This window comes from Hippopotamus amphibius, chromosome 13 (genome assembly GCF_030028045.1).
Source record: "Hippopotamus amphibius kiboko isolate mHipAmp2 chromosome 13, mHipAmp2.hap2, whole genome shotgun sequence".
Classification (NCBI taxonomy): domain Eukaryota; kingdom Metazoa; phylum Chordata; class Mammalia; order Artiodactyla; family Hippopotamidae; genus Hippopotamus; species Hippopotamus amphibius.
The window spans coordinates 66,497,099-66,515,359 of NC_080198.1; the positions used below are offsets into that span (position 1 = coordinate 66,497,099).

General features: G+C 41.5%; 1 protein-coding gene across 1 annotated transcript in view; it reads left to right on the forward strand.

Annotated features, from left to right (window-relative positions):
• Window positions 1-384: 384 nt before the first annotated feature.
• The window catches only part of TRPC3 (transient receptor potential cation channel subfamily C member 3), a 61,833-nt gene continuing 43,956 nt past the window's right edge, over window positions 385-18,261 (forward strand). The window contains exons 1-2 of the mRNA XM_057705508.1: window positions 385-484; window positions 7,495-8,266. Coding sequence (XP_057561491.1) covers window positions 7,499-8,266 — 768 coding nt within the window. The 5' untranslated portion in view covers window positions 385-484; window positions 7,495-7,498. The remainder of the gene's footprint in view (window positions 485-7,494; window positions 8,267-18,261) is intronic.

Below are 18,261 nucleotides of genomic sequence, written 5' to 3' on the forward strand. Positions count from 1 at the left end.
GGTGTAGCAGGAACAAGAAGTCAGAACAACTTGGATGGGCAGCAACATGTGGCTCGCATAACAGGCCTTTCCCCTGAGCCTCCTACTTGCTGATTAGGGGAGAAAAAAGTTGACCAAATGTTCAATCTGGGGTTTAAATTAGTTTTTAAAATTCTGTTTTGTTTTTTGCTTGCTAAACAGACACTAATTCTCATTCAAGTGAATTAAGCAATCAATAAATTAAGCAATTAAGTTAATTAAGCAATTATGTGGGTTAATAAGATGGGAAGGCTTGACCTACATTATCGCAGGGATCTAGTCAACTAGGACAATGTCTCCCTATGCCGCGAGCCGGTGTCTGAGGGACCTTTGCTTACTGACTCCTCCCTGCAATCTCCGTAAGGGGTCAGAGTCTCTTTCTGGTCAGCATGTCCACTGCTGGTTCAAGGCACTCTGGAGAGATGCTATGAGGCCAACTTCATTGATCTTACTTGGATACTGTAAAGTAAGTTTCCTTTTTAAGAAATACTCTCTCACTTGGATAAAATTGCTTCAGCTCTTGGAAAGCCGCTCCTTCCCCTGCTTTTCTCTGTAGCATCTGGGCATGGGGGGAGGGGGGCTTATATGTCCCCTGGAGCGGGGAAATGGTGATATTCTGTGACTCTTCTGGTCTCTGGGCAGTGTTCATTGTCTGCTTGGGTACTGCTTGTCAGTGGCAGTAACTTGATCTTGGCCGACATGACTTTGTCACCCAGATGTGCTCTCTGGCATATGTGGTTTTCAGCTCAGCTCCCAGGGGTACATAGCTGGGTGCCTGCATCACCCTCTATCCAGCTCACAGCACCAGCAGTCATCCCTAGTCTTGGTGCAGGCTCCCTGGCTCTCAGTGCAGGGTCCACACTACATGGGAGCTTGAGAAAGCCCAACCCATTCCCTGCTTAACCAGGCAGGACTATTCCAGATCTCCAAATCAAACAAGCAGGGCAAGAATCCCCGACCCTCTGTGGTTCCTCACCTTATTGGATCCACATCTTGACTTTTACTTCCTGTCTGTTATTCCTTTCTTCTCCCAGGACAGTAAACATCATGGCTTTGCTGTCAAAAGTGGGAGAACTATCTTGTCTGCGCGATGAGAGCCCTCAGTGATCAGGTTCTTTTGGAATTAATTAGAGAAATAAAGGAACCAAGCAAATTCTTCCTTAAGACAATTTCCCCTTTTCCCCAATTCTGCTTCCAAAATCCCATTTTGCTTCCAAAAAACTAAAAATTACTTTGATCTCTCTATGTCCACTCCTCCTCTAAAATGTATCTTCTTTTCCCCTAAACCCATCCAACTCTATACTGCACGCCTCACCACCCCGGGCTGAAGCAAGATGTCCCAAGGTAACCAAGACCAAGACCTTGTATTTGGAAAGGCAAAAGAGAAAAACACCTTGCTAATTTTTAAAAAAAAAATATAACTTGATGGTATAGGAATACCCTTGATAGTACAGAAATAAGCAGAATAATATGTTTATAGGACAGTGAAGAATAAATCTGCAAAGGAGAAGAAGGTTGGTTAGGGAGGGTGGGGCAGGCTGTCGACATTCCTGAAAATCAGCTGGAGGACTTTTTGTTCTGTTTTTACAAGAAGTGTGACAGAATTTAAGAAACACAAGCTGCTGGGGATGTCTGTGGGGTACAAGGGGGAAATCAGGAGCAGCACAAAGTGCTGGAAAGAATAGGAGTCAAACAGACCCTAGGTTGAATCCCAGTTCTGCATTTTACTCTGTGTATTACTTTGGGCAATTTCCTTTGAGCTCAGTTTTGTTATTTATGACACAGAAACAATAACACCTGCTTCATAGCAATATTATGAGAATTAAATATGATAGTGCATGAAAAACATACACATATACCAAGTACTCAGTAAAGTTTAGTTGCCTTCTCTCGTGCCACCTCTGCCGGCAAGCTATTGTAACAATCCAGCCACGATGTGTTAGAGATCTGGAGGATAGCGTTGGCAGAGGGAATTGGAAGGAAGGGTCTGGTACAGGAAACATTCCAAAGGAGAAGCTTCAGAACTTCGTGACTGACAGGATCAAAACAGTGAGTCACAGACGACCTTGAAATTGCTAAGCCTGAGTAACTAACCTGAGATGCAGATATTAGCAGGGGGGAGCTGGTTTAAGGGAGAACGTGAGTTGGGGCATTTTAACATTTTAACGTGACCAGAGGACAGAGAGTTGTACATGTGGGACCTGAAGTCGAGTGATAGGATACGGCCCAGGAAGAGATTTGAATACTCAATTGAACAGATATCTATTGAGTATCTACTCCCTATGGGGCATTGGGTAATGACAAAGCATAACCTTACCATCCAGGAATGTGGACAGTGGTGGCCCATATGAGGGGATATTTATTGATACTCTGTTTTTTAAAAAAGAATTTAGATAACCATAAAATAGGTTTAAGACACATGGAATACAGGATAACTGATTTAAAATCTGTGTGAGAAATCATTTAGAAGGGGAAAGACTGTGCCAGGTAAGATAGTGATGGTAATTGAGCATTTTTAGATCTAAGCTAGATTCCTGGGTATCCTGGGCCACAAAAATAGATGAGGGTTATATAGTTCATATTATTATATCAAGGGAAGCAACCTCATCTGGAGATACAGGCTTCTTGATACACAATGCTAGGATGATTTAGTACTTGAATCCCCATAAAAGATACAATAGATACTATAATGGAAAACCTCTTTAACCATTTAAAGGTGGTTTTGAAGGAAACATAGTAACCCTTTAAAAATATCAGTCCTTCCTTGATAAAAGAAAGAGCATGACATTAAATGGTCACTGGCAAAGGCATTTTACAGGCTTATTATTTACTGTGACTCAGGTGAATAGGTTCCTAAAGATCAGATTTTAAGTGGTCATAAAGGGTAGGGAAACTAAAGGCTGCTTGTCCTCTAGCCTGTACTACTCAAACATGCTATTCCAACTTTGCTTTTGGCAGGGCCAGTGTGACAAGTGTTTACAGGCCTCCTAGCCTGGGGTCATTGATCCAGGATAGCTGCATTGATTTTATCCTGGAGGTTTCCAACCTTCAGTGTGCGTAGGAATTACAAAGGATGCTCATTTAAAATACATATTCCAGGGCCCCACCCCTGAGAGATTCTGATTTAGTTCATCTAGAATGGGGCCCAGAAATCTGAATTTTAATGGGTACTACAGGTGATCTTGAGGCAGGTGGTCCTCAAGTCACTGTTAGAAGTCAGATGAGCGGATAGCGAAGTTATGAAAACTGAGGAGTGTTGCTTGTATTGTGCCTTTGGGTGCACAAAAATATTTCTCAGGAAGAACTTTTTTATCAGCTTGAGTGTTTGGACAAGTACTAAGAACCCAAAGTTTGTTTCATAAAGCCTGAAAAAAATGTTTTTGTCTTAAGATGTATGGTCAGCGTCTTACTCAGCTTGGGCTGTCATAACTAAGTACCACAGACTGAGTGGCTTAAACAGCAGAACCGTGCTTTCTCACAGTTGGGGAAGCCGGATGTGTGAGATCATAGTAGCAGTATGGTCAGGTTCTGGGGAGCTTGCAGACGGCTGCCGTCTCACTGTGTCCTCACAAGGAGAGGGTGGTGGGAGGGTGGGGGGAGCAAGCTCTCTGTTTTCTCTTCTTACAAGGGCCCGATTCCACCATGAGGGCTCTACGCTCATAACCACATCTAACCCTGATTACCTCCCAAAGACCTCATCTCCAGATACCACACTGGAGGTTAGGGCTTCAACGGATGGATTTGTGAGGGCACGCAGTTCAGCCCACAGCACTCAGCTATTACCAGCCATCCACACCAGCCACGAGGGAGCTTGCACGTGGTGCTTGTAGGGCAACTGATGTAGGTCAGCGGTTCTCCGGTGCTTTTGCCAGAAAGAAGGCCCCATCCAATGTACCCTTGCAGTGCTGAATGGGTTGACCCATTGGGTGAGGATTAAAGGTAAGAAAATGTCTGGGAAAATGATGTTAGTGTTAGCATTACTAAAGTCAGGCACCCTCTCCCATTCACCCTCACTCCATCCTTAGTTCTCATGCTGGAGGAGATGCATGGTCAAGGGCAGCTGAGGCTGGGGCCATGTTTATGCCTCGTGGATGAACTGGTTGTGACTCATACCATTCTATCAGTCCAGATTAATGAATCTTATCTTAATACTGTAAGGAAAGTTAAAAAAAAAAAAAAGACACTTCTTATGCAGATTCACCATGAAGACAAGCAGCATTGTCAGTACTTTTATTTTGAAATAGCAGTATAATTTGTTCTAACTGAAAAATCTTACTTCACACTTAACTCAGTGTTAGAAGCTTTTAAAGATAAAATCAAAATGACTCATGTGACTTGTGTTGTATAGTACTAAAATCCCACATTTCAGCTCAAATACACAAAGCAGAGGTATAGCTTCCAAAAGAAGAAGAGATACTAAGAAAAAAACTTTAAAATACTAAGAAATGCAAAGAAAAAGTTTATGAAAGTATCATTTTCTGGTATTTTCACATCGCTCTCTTGGGAGAAAAGGTAGGGTTTCATGAGTGATTTTCTTTGTAGGTAGCAATCAGTAGATAAAAAGCCCTATTCCATTAAGATGTGACACTTTAATAATGAGTTTATTTCCCCAAAGATAACCCATCTGAGATAGATTGGAATTCTGCAGACTTACATATTCTTCACATACATTCTGTAGCCATAAATAACATCAATATATTATGAATAAGCACAAAATTCATCATTTATACAATATGGAAATTCTAGCCACTTGAAGAGTACCAGTTTGTAGCTTAATAGTAAAATATTAATATAATGAAGTCAGTACTACTAATGTAATAAGTATGTCAACTTATTACAATGACATTATTTTTAAGATTTTTTTTAAAGCCCTTGTCATAGAGTTTGATCTTGAAATAAAGGTCTCTTCTATGCAGTTCAGTGAATGCTATTTCCCAGTTCTTTTCCACTTAAAAAATCATCATTCTGCAAAGACACACACACACAACACAAAAAACACACACAAAATACATGCCCCTCCCCACCTAGCCTTGCACTTCCTTGTTTCCCACCCACACACCACCCACTTTATACACCTCATTGCAGTATTCTATACACCACACCTACTAATAATAGTCAAACATGGCATTTGTTTACCTTCAGAAAGATTATAATGTAATGATTGCCCATATGTACCTATATTTAAAAAATTTTTGTCAACTAAGGGGTTAAGATTTTTTAAAATTTAAACATAAATTTTATTTTTAATAAAATATTCAAACTATGGTTAAAACTATTCAAAATGTGTAAAAGCTATAAGTGAAAAGCAAAAATCTCCCTTCCCCTGTGGCTCCTCAGTTCCACTCCCCAGAGCCCCAGGTATAAATACAATGAAAGGCTTCTTGCATTGCTTTCTAGAAATTCCTGCACATAGATATATGTGTGTGTACATGTGTATATATATGTATATTCATATAAATGTGTGTGTATATATAAATGCTATATTTAACTTTTTAATGTTGATCACCTGACACTAGTTGAGCAGCTAGAATGAGGGGCCAGTCACAGCACCCTCTACCCTTGGACAAGTTTACAAGCTTATCTGGGGATTTCTTTGGTTTCTTTACCTCTGTAGGTTTGCCTGGCCACATTTTCTTGGTCTCTATCTGGGAAACCAGTGGCTTCAGTGCTCCTCTCTTAGTTTGGGGCCTGTGGAGCTAAGAACTGAGTGGACGCTGCTACCCACCTCTGAGTTCACCTGCTGGAGATGCTCCCTAATGTCCACCTCCAGACCCCCCGGGGAGGCCCATGTCCTCTCTAGTTAATTTTCAACCCCTGACTATGTGAATGCTATTTTGTCAATGGTAGAAAGTATTTCTGGAATATATGTTACAGAAGGAAAGCAATTTTTCCCAGCCATTCACTTTTTTTTTTTCAGATCTTTATTGGAGTATAATTGCTTTACACTGTTGTACCAGTTTCTGCTGTAGAACAAAGTAAATCAGCTGTATTTATACATATATCCCCATATACCCTCCCTTTTGAGCCTCCCTCTTACCTTCCCTATCCCGCCCCTCTAGATTCATCACCAAGCATTGAGTTGATCTCCCTGTGCTATGCAGCAGCTTCCCACTAACCATCTGTTTTATGTTTGGTAGCATGTATATGTCTTGTAACTCTTATTTGTTCTTACTCAAAAGTCAGTGATGTGAAAAGAGTTTAACTGGTACCTTTGATTTAACTCATACAGAAGACAAAAGTCACAGATTTTTTTAAAAGGAAGTTATCTTAAGCATTTCAATCAGCAAGAATGTTAAAACTGGGTTAAAGATGTAGATGTGTACTTATAATAGCCTTTGAAATATTAAAAATAATCATAATGTTACAAGTTATATTGTTTATATAGCATCATTTTTCAGACTCAGCTTCCAAAAAAGCTTTTTATTCATGAGCTCATGAGGAAAAGCTGGAGCCCTCTATAAATTTCCATTTTACACCTGGAGTAAGGGAGCCCAAGGAAATGAAATTATTTACCCAGCATCACAGAAATTAAAATGTGAACTCAAATTGCGGTACACATCAATTAATGAAGTGACTTTTATGATGCAGCTAAATCTCAGCTAATGTGGTTGGTGTTAGGATTTCAATGCACATTGTTCTGGATATACAATTAGTGCCCAGTTGCTTTGTTCATAAAGTAATACTAGTGACTTTTAAACCATAAATCATACCAAATCCTTTTAGTTCCAAGAGGTAACTATATAGTATTGGTAACTAAACAACTCTTATTACAAAGACAGTTATTTTCAAAAAAATAAATCTAGATTGATACTCATTTTATAATTGCTAAATCTTGACTGTGTCATTGAAAAAATGAATCTTGTAAGTTTTTTGGAGGGGTAGGGGAGTCGGGTGGGATACCCTTAAGAGAAAAAAATAAATCTAAGATCTTGAAAGATAATACTTGGCCTAAATACTGGGCCTTGTGTGTGTGCCAATAATTTTATTTAGTTAAAAATATGCAGTGACTTGAGAGGATCCTTCTGGCCTAATTCTTGAAAAATTGAATTTCTTTAGCCTTCAAGCCTAGTGCTTTGGTGCTAAGTACCTACTCACTCCTATTTTCAAAACTTTTAAAAGCAGAAGTAAGGTTATTTCCGCAAGGTATGATGAGTCCCATCTTTACTCGGGTCGCAAGGGAGACGCGGGGTGTATCATTTATAAACGGGGTGAATCGTTTATATTATTATTCCTTGTGAATGTCATTTTCTGTGGAACAGGAATTCTTGTTCTGAAGGGTTTCCAGCTCCTCTCCCGGTGCTAGCAGCCCGCGTTAGGTACAGGGGTAAATTTCAGGCGGGTGTTAGCAACTCACCTGGCCACCGATCTGCAGTGGGCGCTGTGTACTCCAGTAATGGCCCGATGTGTGGCAGGAGGCAATATGCCCTAATATTCTACAACTGGTTTTTTGTTGTTGTTGTCGCTGCTGCTGATTAGGTCAATGGAGGAAAGCCCATCCCTGAGGCGCAAGACGGCGATGCGCGAGAAGGGCCGGCGCCAGGCCGTCCGGGGCCCGGCCTTCATGTTCAACGACCGGGGCACCAGCCTCACCGCGGAGGAGGAGCGCTTCCTCGACGCAGCCGAGTACGGCAACATCCCCGTGGTGCGCAAAATGCTGGAGGAGTCCAAGACGCTGAATGTCAACTGCGTGGACTACATGGGCCAGAACGCGCTGCAGCTGGCGGTGGGCAATGAGCACCTGGAGGTGACTGAGCTGCTGCTCAAAAAGGAGAACCTGGCGCGCATCGGCGACGCCCTGCTGCTCGCCATCAGCAAGGGCTACGTGCGCATCGTGGAGGCCATCCTCAACCACCCCGGGTTCGCGGCCAGCAAGCGCCTAACCCTGAGCCCGTGTGAGCAAGAGCTGCAGGACGACGACTTTTACGCCTACGACGAGGACGGCACGCGCTTCTCCCCCGACATCACCCCCATCATCCTGGCGGCGCACTGCCAGAAGTACGAGGTGGTGCACATGCTGCTGATGAAGGGCGCCAGGATCGAGCGGCCGCACGACTACTTCTGCAAGTGCGGGGACTGCACGGAGAAGCAGAGGCACGACTCCTTCAGCCACTCGCGCTCGAGGATCAATGCCTACAAGGGGCTGGCCAGCCCAGCGTATCTGTCCTTGTCCAGTGAAGACCCCGTGCTCACCGCCCTGGAGCTCAGCAACGAGCTGGCCAAGCTGGCCAACATAGAGAAGGAGTTCAAGGTAAGCTGTGCGCTCCACCCCGGCTGCTCTGCGCGCCCTTCCACTTCCCGGCTGCTACCAGGCACCCTCCGTAGTTTGCTCCCGGATCAGTTTTGCCCAGTGGGTTTGAAAATCACCAGGGTTTGGGAGCTTCGTTCAGAAATGATCTGATGATTTTCCTTTCTCAGCATGGTGCTGTGATAAATTCGCTTTGGGGATGGGTATATACTGGAACAGAGAGCTATACTTGTGCTGCTCTGTGTTAAGCGTTAAGTAGTACAGGTAAGCGTTAAGTAGTACAGGAGACTTCTCTTTTGTTGAAGGAGGGATTTGATGTGATCTTCTCCCTTCTAAGTTCTTCCTCTTTTGCAGTTAGTTGTACGGTGGCACCCAATACAGAAATAGTATTAGTTTTGCATGCACTATTTATTGGCCCCAAAATATGTATATCCCTTTAGATTAAAAGTCAAAAAGCTTTTATAAAATTTTAAATGAATGACGAAAGTCATTTTATTTATGACAAAAATGGCTGTTCCTGAAGTCCACAAGTGAAATCCACAGTATGCAGAATGGTGAGTCATAGACTTCAGGTCAACCCAGAAATATAAGGACAGCAAATTGATTTGCTTTAATAGATTTTTTTTTATGAGTGAACTTTTTTTCTGGACACTATCTCCAGTCAAGCAGTATTATTTATTTTTATTAAAAAAAAAAAACCCTATACATTAATAGTGGAACTTTTTTTGTTACAGCCTGCTATGCATTTTGGATGGTTCTACCTATTAAATCTGGGGTAAAAGGAGATTTTGTAGATCTGGTGAAAGTCAGACTGTTTTTCAGCAGCTTCTTGCCTCCCCTTATCCACCTAAGAGGATGATTCTAGGCATCAACTCATTGAATTCATTTCTGGATGCTGAGTTAATTTTTTTAGTTTAGTGTGGTGGTGTCAGATCACAGAAAATGTAATTATTCTGTTTTTCAGATTTTATTGCAATTTTTCATACTTAAGTGAGAGTTACACAAATGCAACTAGCAATATAATTCAAGTTAAGTAGTTGAAAGAAAATGGTAGGAAAGTTTTGTGGGGTTTTTTCCTTTCCATATACACCAGATTTCCTCAACATCCATCAACACTCGTCTTGTCTTGGTGGAGATCTGGTCTTAGTATAATTTTATTTGTTATTCCTTTACATTCTTTTCTAATATAAAAGCTACACATATTTATTGTAAAAAATTTGGAAAATGTGGGAAAATACAAAGCAGAAAGTAAATATCACCTATATCTACTGCCTCTGAAAAGATTCATTATGTGGTTTTTGAAAAGATTTACTTCCTTGTACCTAAAATGCATTATTATTTTTTTGACAGAACTCAGGTAGGGCAAATTTAAAACTTCAAATTCTGTTTGAAGAGAATAGAAAAGCATTCAAAGTCTAAATGTCACTTTATTTCAACATAGTAATAAAAAGTATAATTTTAAATTTGTTAATTGACTATTCCAAGTGTCACTCAAACCTTGTTTTCACATGTTTGGCTATATACTGGAAGTCTGTATAAGAAGTTCTACAAAAGGAAACATTCTCCTAGATTGTTTTAATAATTTACGAAAGATAGTGATGTATGCAATTCTGTCAAGAAGTAATCTCAGTGAAGCAATGTTAAGAAAATTTGTTATTCATAGTTTTTCCCTTGAAGCCAGCTAAACCCATATTGATAATACTTGGAATCTCCTTTACCCTGACATAAAAAAGAGTCACCTCTGATAACCTTTCAAAAGTGGGAGACTGTTATAATAAGTGAAGAGACAAAAGAGGAGAAAACAACTGAATTTAAGAAGGCATCCATAAAGCTGCCAGATGTCTAAGGGTATGCAAAACTCATCTAAATCTCACAGTTCCTTTTTCTGAACTATATGGAAAGCTTTTGTGTAGCATAACCATTTCTGAGCCAAAATACAGACAGTTCTTTGGAAGTTACAGTTGCTAAGGACTACAAGTCTCCCTCCCCTGACTAAATGTTCCTTTTCTTTCCCATTCTCATTTGTCCTTGTTCTTCTTTTGTTATCTGCCTTCCTTTCACCTCTTTGCCTTCTCATCCCACACTCATGTCCATCTGTCAGGGCTTTAGACAGATAGAGAAAAGAGCGCTTTCACAGCACTGACCCAGAGGTGCGGAGCTCTGAAAGGGCAGGAAGTGAAGCTTATTTCTGAGGCAGGGTAACTTAATTTGCCCTATTCCGTGGTGTTCACTATATTCTTTCCATAGAGACTTTGAGCTCAAACTACTATCCTTGAAATGAGAAAAGAAAAGAAGATAACATGTTCCCCAGTGAAAAAGACATGATTTTTTTTTTCCATTTCAGACACATATGACTATTTTATTTTACAATGGCTTGTAAGATCCAGTATCGCATCCCTCAAACTGCCATCACTTAGGTGCTTCACAGAAGGTTCTCAGCCGCCGTGCAGTTTTCAAAGTTCCTTGAAGAGTGCAGGAGGCCTGGTGCTGAAAACATATGAAGGTCATTACCCCAAGGGTTGAACATTCTAGGATATATATATAGATAGATTAATAGAGGACAGCTTGGTGACAGGTTATTAAAGAAATATTTTCAATGTGCAAATGCTGTCTGAAGCTATTCTGAGAAACAGAATATTGGATAGGATGGACTCCGTGTCTAATCCTCCAAATGTCAGTGGCAAGGAAGCTGGTCATTTATTAAGCTGCTATTTCCTAATTCGGAATCAATGATGCACTGTTTTTGAAAAAAAAAATTTTTTAAAAGCCATTTGTTTTCTTCATGCCTCAAATTTCCCCTCTTTCAAGTAGAAAAACAATTTCAACTTATATCACAGTAGGACTGTAAGGAAGAGGAAAATGAATGTAATCCAAAAGCAAGATAGCATTTTACAGCAGGAAAATACTCTGGCTATACAGAGTATTTCTGTATATCTGGCTATACAGAACTCTCATTTTACAAATGAGAAAACTAAGACTATAGCCAGGATCCCATCTGCTAAGCCTAGATTTGGGTGCCTTGGGTCCCACTCCTAACTATTCTGTGTAACATGCTGTACCTGGTAACATTGAAGAATTCTATAGTATTTGATGTGTACCAAGCACACTCAAAGCATTTAATCCTCATAGTAGCAATATTAGATAGGCTTGTTCTCATCAGAGAGGCTAGGTGACTTCTATAAGATCACACAGCTAGTAAGTGGTAGAAGCAGTGTTTGAACCCAGGAAGTCTGGTTTCAGATTTATTTCTTTTAACCACTACACTATCCTGCCTCTTTTAGTATTAGGGAAGGGATCTGACAGAACTACTTAGAGCTGAATTTCCATTTTCCTGTTAAGGATAAAAAGGGATTAGGATGATGATTAAACCATACACATTAAAAACCTGCTGAAAGCTGTAGACAGGTTGTGATGAGGGCCCAGACTTCACTGTTCTTCCTCTGTCTTGAACAGGTCTTCCAGGTTTTGAGTTCCTGCTCTGTAAAGTGGGCTACAGACCCACCTGGTAACTTTGTGGAGGGCTGTGGGAATGGAAGCGCGGCACAATGAATATGACCAAGCAAAACTAAATTAAGAGAAAATCATTAGAAAATTTGGACCAGGGACTTCCTAGGTGGCACAGTGGTTAAGAATCCCCCTGCCAGTGCAGGGAAGATGGGTTTGATCCCCGTGCCAGGAAGATACCACATGCTGGAGCAACTAAGTAAGCCCGTGCACTAAAACTATTGAGCCTGCTCTCTAGAGCCCGTGAGCCACAACTCTTGAGCCTGTGTGCCACAACTACTGAAGCCTGTGCACCTAGAGCCCGTGCTCCGCAACAAGAGAAGCCACCACAATGAAGAGTAGCCCCCTCTCGCTGCAACTAGAGAAAGCCTGTGTACAGCAACGAAGACCCAATGCAGCCAATAAATAAATAAATAAATTTATATAAAAAAAAGAAAATTTGGACCAAACAGTCTGAGCTGCGAAGTAACGTGAGAAAGGACCTCATGGTAGAACTGACAGTCAGCTCATGATGCAATTCAGACTTTAAATAGTTCCTTTTGCAACTGAGGAAAGGCCATCTTTAATGGTGCTCCCCATCTTTCCCTGAGAGCTCTGTGTATATTGGCAAAACAGCACCCCATAACCCCAATAGAAGAAATCACCATTACCTCCAGCTCTGATTATTTTCTGTACTTGGAGAGCAGACTTATTCCAGCAGGAAATGTTTAAATTGTTATGAAAACAAAGTGTTGTCCTTGCAACTTGGCTACCTATTTTTCTCTCCTTGACCGATCTTTTAGTAGATGTGAGAAAACCACAAAGCTTTTTTAAAACTCGGATAATTTACAGACTATAATTTTTTTTACACTTTAAATATATGCAGTTTATTGTATGTTAATTGTATCTCAGTAAAAGTTCTAAAAAATAATTCTCTAACACCATATACAAAAATAAACTCAAAATGGATTAAAATCGTAAATGTAAGACCAGATACTATAAAACTCCTTGAGGAAAACATAGGCAGGACACCTTTGACATAAATCGCAGCAATATTTTCTCAGATTTGTTTCCTAGAGTAATGGAAAAAAACACAAAAATAAACAAATGAGAACTAATAAAACAAAAGGTTTTAAACAGCAGAGGAAACCATAAACAAAACAAACAAAAAATCAGCAGAATGGGAGAAAATATTGGCAAATGATGTGCGTGAAAGGGATTAATTTCTGAAAATATACAAACAGCTCATACATCTCAATATCAAAAATACAAACAACCGAATTAACAGCTGGGCAGAAGACCAAAATAGACATTTCTCCAAAGAAGACAATCAAATGGCCAATAGGCACATCAAAAAAAAAAAAAAAGCTCAATATCACTAATTATATAGAAATGCAAATCAAAATATTCAATTATACAATGAGGTATAACCTCACACCAGTCAGAATGGCAATCATCAAAACGTCTACAAATATTGGATTGGCCAAAAAGTTCATTTGGGTTTTTCCATACCAGCTTATGGAAAAACCAAAACAAACTTTTTGGCCAACCCAGTAAATGCTAGAGAGGGTATGGAGAAAAGGAAACCCTCCTACACTGTTGGTGGGAACGTAAATTGGTGCTGCCACTATGGAGGACAGTATAGATTTTTCCTAAAAATGTAAAAAGAGTTACCATATGATCCTGCAATCCCACTCCTGGGCATATATCTTGAGAAAACTACAATTGGAAAACATACATGCACTGCAATGTTCACTGCAGCAGTTTACAATAGCCAGGACGTGGAAGCAACCTAAATGTCCATCCACATCTATAAGGATGAAGAAGATTTGGTAAATATATGCAATAAAATATCACTCAGCTATAAAAAAGAATGAAATAAAAGCATTTACAGGAACATGTATGGACCTAAAGATTATCATACTACGTGACAGAAGCCAGAGAAAGGCAAATATGATACTGTTTACACGTGGAATTAAAAAAAAAAAATCTTGAGGGAGTTGGTCATAGATTCCTACACCTTTCTCAGGAGAAATGGGGAATCACAAACACAATGTTATAATTTTAGAAAATACAGGCTGCAACCTCCTGTCTTGTGATCGTTGTAAAACAAAACTATACCTCCTGGGATCAGAATATCTGAAAAGTAAACTGGGATCATACAATATTCTAAGGACTGTTATGGTCAACCCACCAAGGCAAAACTGAAGCCACTCAAAATTTTGTTCCGGTGTCAAGACTGCTAATGCCACAAACACACCAATAGGGTATGAAATCATTTATTTTCACTCACCGAGGCTTCGTGTGGAGTCAAGGTGGACACTGGTCCAAAAATGGCTTGAGAGAGGCGAGAAAAGGCACAGCTTGGGGATTTTTGGTGGTTGGAGAGAGCTCCTCTGCAGGCAGGGTCTTCCTGGGTTAGAACTGCCCTCCTAAGCCCAGTGAAGAGCACCCAGGCTGTCCTGACATCTTGTGCAGGTGTGGGGCAGAGGTGAAGCCAGAGGGAGAGGATTAAAAAGACATCAGCACTCAGGCATCAAAGATGGACTCAGACCCTTTATTACAAGGACATCCTCTGAACACAGGAAGAAAGTAGAACACAGAACATCTTCCAACGGGGCTCAGCACTCATCTTCAACTAGACTTACTGTAAGTGATTTTGAAGAAGGTCCAATAGAGAAATAGGGCATAAGTCTTTCTGTAAAAAATGTCACTGAATGTATGTAAATGAGATCTATCATTCGAATTGTAAAAAGAAATTTCCCCCAACTCGCAGTCCAGAAAAAGGACAATCTAGCAGGGGTTTCCTGAATCCCCTGTGTCAGGTGTAGTTGACAGTTGAATTTGCCAACAGCCATTGCTTGGGACTGGTGACACAGGACCATTTCTGGGGAAAGATTCTTTACACACATCTAAGGACCATTCACCCGCACCTCTTCCTTCTACCTGCCAAAAGTGCCTGCCAGCGTCAAATCCCTCAGAACTCAGGACAGCCGGGTGAGAAGTAAATGCCTCGGGATTGAGAACACAGTTTGGTTCCATCCTTTGAAAAGATGTAGTTTTCCTGTCCTGTGAAACGATGGGATTGTGGTGAGCACTTTCATGATTAAATGTCAGATCTACGTGAAATGTGCTGATCACTTCGTGGAGGCCAAAATATTGTGGGGGGAGAATAAAAATCTCTTTCGTTAAATGATAAGAAAAGGCTGCTGGGCTCTCTGCGTTTCTGTACTTGCTGTGGATTCTTTCAGAGTCGGTCGTAAATCCAGGTCAGGCTGCACACACTTCTCGGTGATTTCATCAGGCAGACTTTGCAGCGTGGATCTCTGGGCTGATATTTGGGTTCTTTTTTCAATAATTTTATCTTCAACAAGCTTCTCTTCACTTAGTACCCTAACATGAATTTCATCCTGCTCCGTTCCCCAGAAACGCTGAAAGTGTTCAGCTTCGGAGAGCAGTTCCCTCCTTCGATTCTCTACCTTCCACACCAACTCAAATGATTTTGAGACTTGCATTTCTAATGCCTTTTCAGCATCTTCAAGCTGCTGTGTCAGGGGCCCAGGGGGTGACCGCTGTGGTCAGAGGAGACCCTGCACTGGGGACACAGCAGCTCCAGGTCCTTCTCACAGAACAGCCTCAGCATGTACCTGTGCTTCTCACACAGGGGTTTCTCTTTCTGCCATTTCCTCATGTCCTCCGTGCTGGGAAGCTGCTTCACGAAATCAATCATGTGATGTAACTGGCTGTTCCCCGTGATGCTCTTGTCAGCGCAGTGCTGGAGGCAGACAGGACAGGGGACGATGTCCTGTAGACCCTCCCAGCACTGCTGGGTGCAGGAGTGACAGAAGTTGTGCCCACAGCCAGTGATCACGGGGTCTCTCATGTAATCCAGGCAGATGGGGCAGCTGGCCACTGCTTGGAGCTGCGCCAGGGAAGATGCCAGGGCCATTGTTCAGGGAGGGCTTCTGTCTGAGGAGACTCCCTTTAGAGAAACCTGGCTCTCCAGGAGCTGGGACACGTGAGAAGCTTCTGACTCTTCTGCCTCCTCTCTGCTCCTTCACGGCTGCCAGCAGGTTTCCCAGGATCTGCAGGAGCTGTGGCCACTCAGGCCTGTTTCTACCCCTTCCTTCAACTCTACAGCAGCCGCCAGGAGGACTTAGCACCCCAGTCAGTCTCTGCTCCCTTTGGCACTTTTGTCCCTTTGACTCGATGACCCCAAGTCGTAGCTTGCTAGGTGGTCCTCCTCCTCAGAGAGAGCCCACGTCCAGGCAGTGATGAAAGTCCACAGCACAGGACGCAGTCACCACCATCCAGACGTGGGCGGCTCTGTGGCCCAAGTCACCCGTTCCTGTCCATGCGTCTCAGTCTTGGCTCTGTGCTGGGGGAGCTGCTCTGTGTCCTCAAGGCCTGGGGGGCATCCTCGACGCCCCTCACCAGGACTCTGGGCTCAATCCAGGTCAGAGCACAGGACACAGCCCACCTTCTCTGTTCACTGCTCAGACTATAATTTTTTTTTTTAAATAATGAGCTGTCATTCAGGTATTACTGCAGAAGTGGTTCCTATGTTTCCTTTAAGAATAGAAAATAGTCTCTTTTATTTCTCATCAGTGGAGAACTGCCCATCCTGTGTTATACCAAATCTTACAGAACAGTCTAAAATGACAAGCAACATGAGGAAATTTCATCTAAAAAATTGTATTAAAAGGGGAGCTTTATATGGAAACAGACATGGATTTAATACTTCTGGATGCTATAATAAAATATTTCATTAGTCTTTCAGGAATGGAAGGCAGATGGATGTTTAACTGACACTCTGCATAGAAACCAGAGACTGAACATTTTATTAATTTTATCAGTTGCATGGTACCAACTTGAATGGAAGCCAAAGATTGAAGTTTTTATTCATTTTATCTGTTGCCTTATGAGGGGAAAAGGATTAACTGCAACTGTTCTTTATCTGAATTTCTGATGTCTGAAATGGAAACTATTCTAGTCTGTGTAGCCTTTAAACAGTCTCTCCTCTTCGTGTTTATTTTAGTTGGTGACGTGATCTTCACTTATCAAATGAAGTTAATTAATTATTTAAGAAGAAAAAAATTGAAATTCTTCATGTCGTTTTTAAAGTATGATTTTTGGAAGCCCAGAAATTCTGCTATGCTAAATGTTACTCAGTTATTAGACATATACAGTATCCCAGGACGTGTTGGAATGAGGAATTTTATTTTCCTCAAGTGTACCAAATTAGATTATGATTTGATTAATTTTCTTAATGGGATAAAATTTTGGTGAAAGCCGTAGAAGTGGAGCTGGGGGTTGCAAAAGTAAGGCACTTTCCCGAGAGATGGTCACTGACACCTAGACTGGAACCAATGGGCTAGAAATAGAGCTCCATTCAGAAGGTAACAGTGAATGCTGACAACTGACTTCCTTATACCAGTCCCTAGCACTATATAAATATGCTAATGAATTAAAGATTCACAGATTATTTTTAGCAAGGTGTTAGTTCCAGTGGCCTGAACATTTTTCTCTCAGGTATTGATATTCTGCAACCCTTGAGAGTTCAATTCCATGTAGTCAGACATGTCTCTCTCTCTAGAAATTCTGCGGGACATGATAATGTGCCCTTCAGACAAACAAGAAAGAATGCCCTCCATGTTAGTACCTATCCTTATTTTTGTCTTCACTGTAAACCGTCATTCTCAAACATAGATGTGTATCAGAAACACCTGGAGAGTGTGTTAACACAGATTGCTGGCCCTCATCGTCAATTTCTAATCAGGACATCTGGGGTGGGGGCTGAGAATTTACACATCTGACAGGTGTCCTGGTGTACTGATGCTGCTGGTCTGAGCACTGCAGTTTAAGAAGCACTGTCCCCAATAAGGCAATGGAGAGTAAACCAGATGGGTTATTTTCTTTCTTTCTTTTTTTTAATCTTTATTGGAGTACTGTGTGGTTTACAGTATTGTGTCAGTTTCTGCTGTACAACAAAGGGAATCAGCCACATGTATACATACATCCCCATATCCCCTCCCTTTTGAGCCTCCCTATCCCACCCCTTTAGGTCTTCACAAAGCATCAAGCTGACCTCCCTGTGCTCTGTAGTAGCTTCCAGACGGGTTATTTTCACGTACAGTCAATCTTCTATGTCAAATTGCCTCTTTTTTTTTTTTAAAGAGAGAATCATCACATTAAAATTTATTAGTTAATTAATTTAATTTATTGGCTGCGTTGGGTCTTCGTTGCTGCACACAGGCTTTCTCTACTTGATGCAAGCAGCGGCTACTCTTCATTGTGGTGCACAGGCTCCTCATTGTAGTGGCTTCTCTTGTTGTGGAGCATGGGCTCTAGGCGCATGGGCTTCAATAGTTGCAGCACACGGGCTCAATAATTGTGGCTCACAGGCTCTAGAGCACAGGCTCAATAGTTGTGGCGCATGGGCTTAGTTGCTTCGTGGCATGTGGAATCTTTCCAGAGCAGGGCTTGAACCCATGTCCCCTGCATTGGCAGGTGGA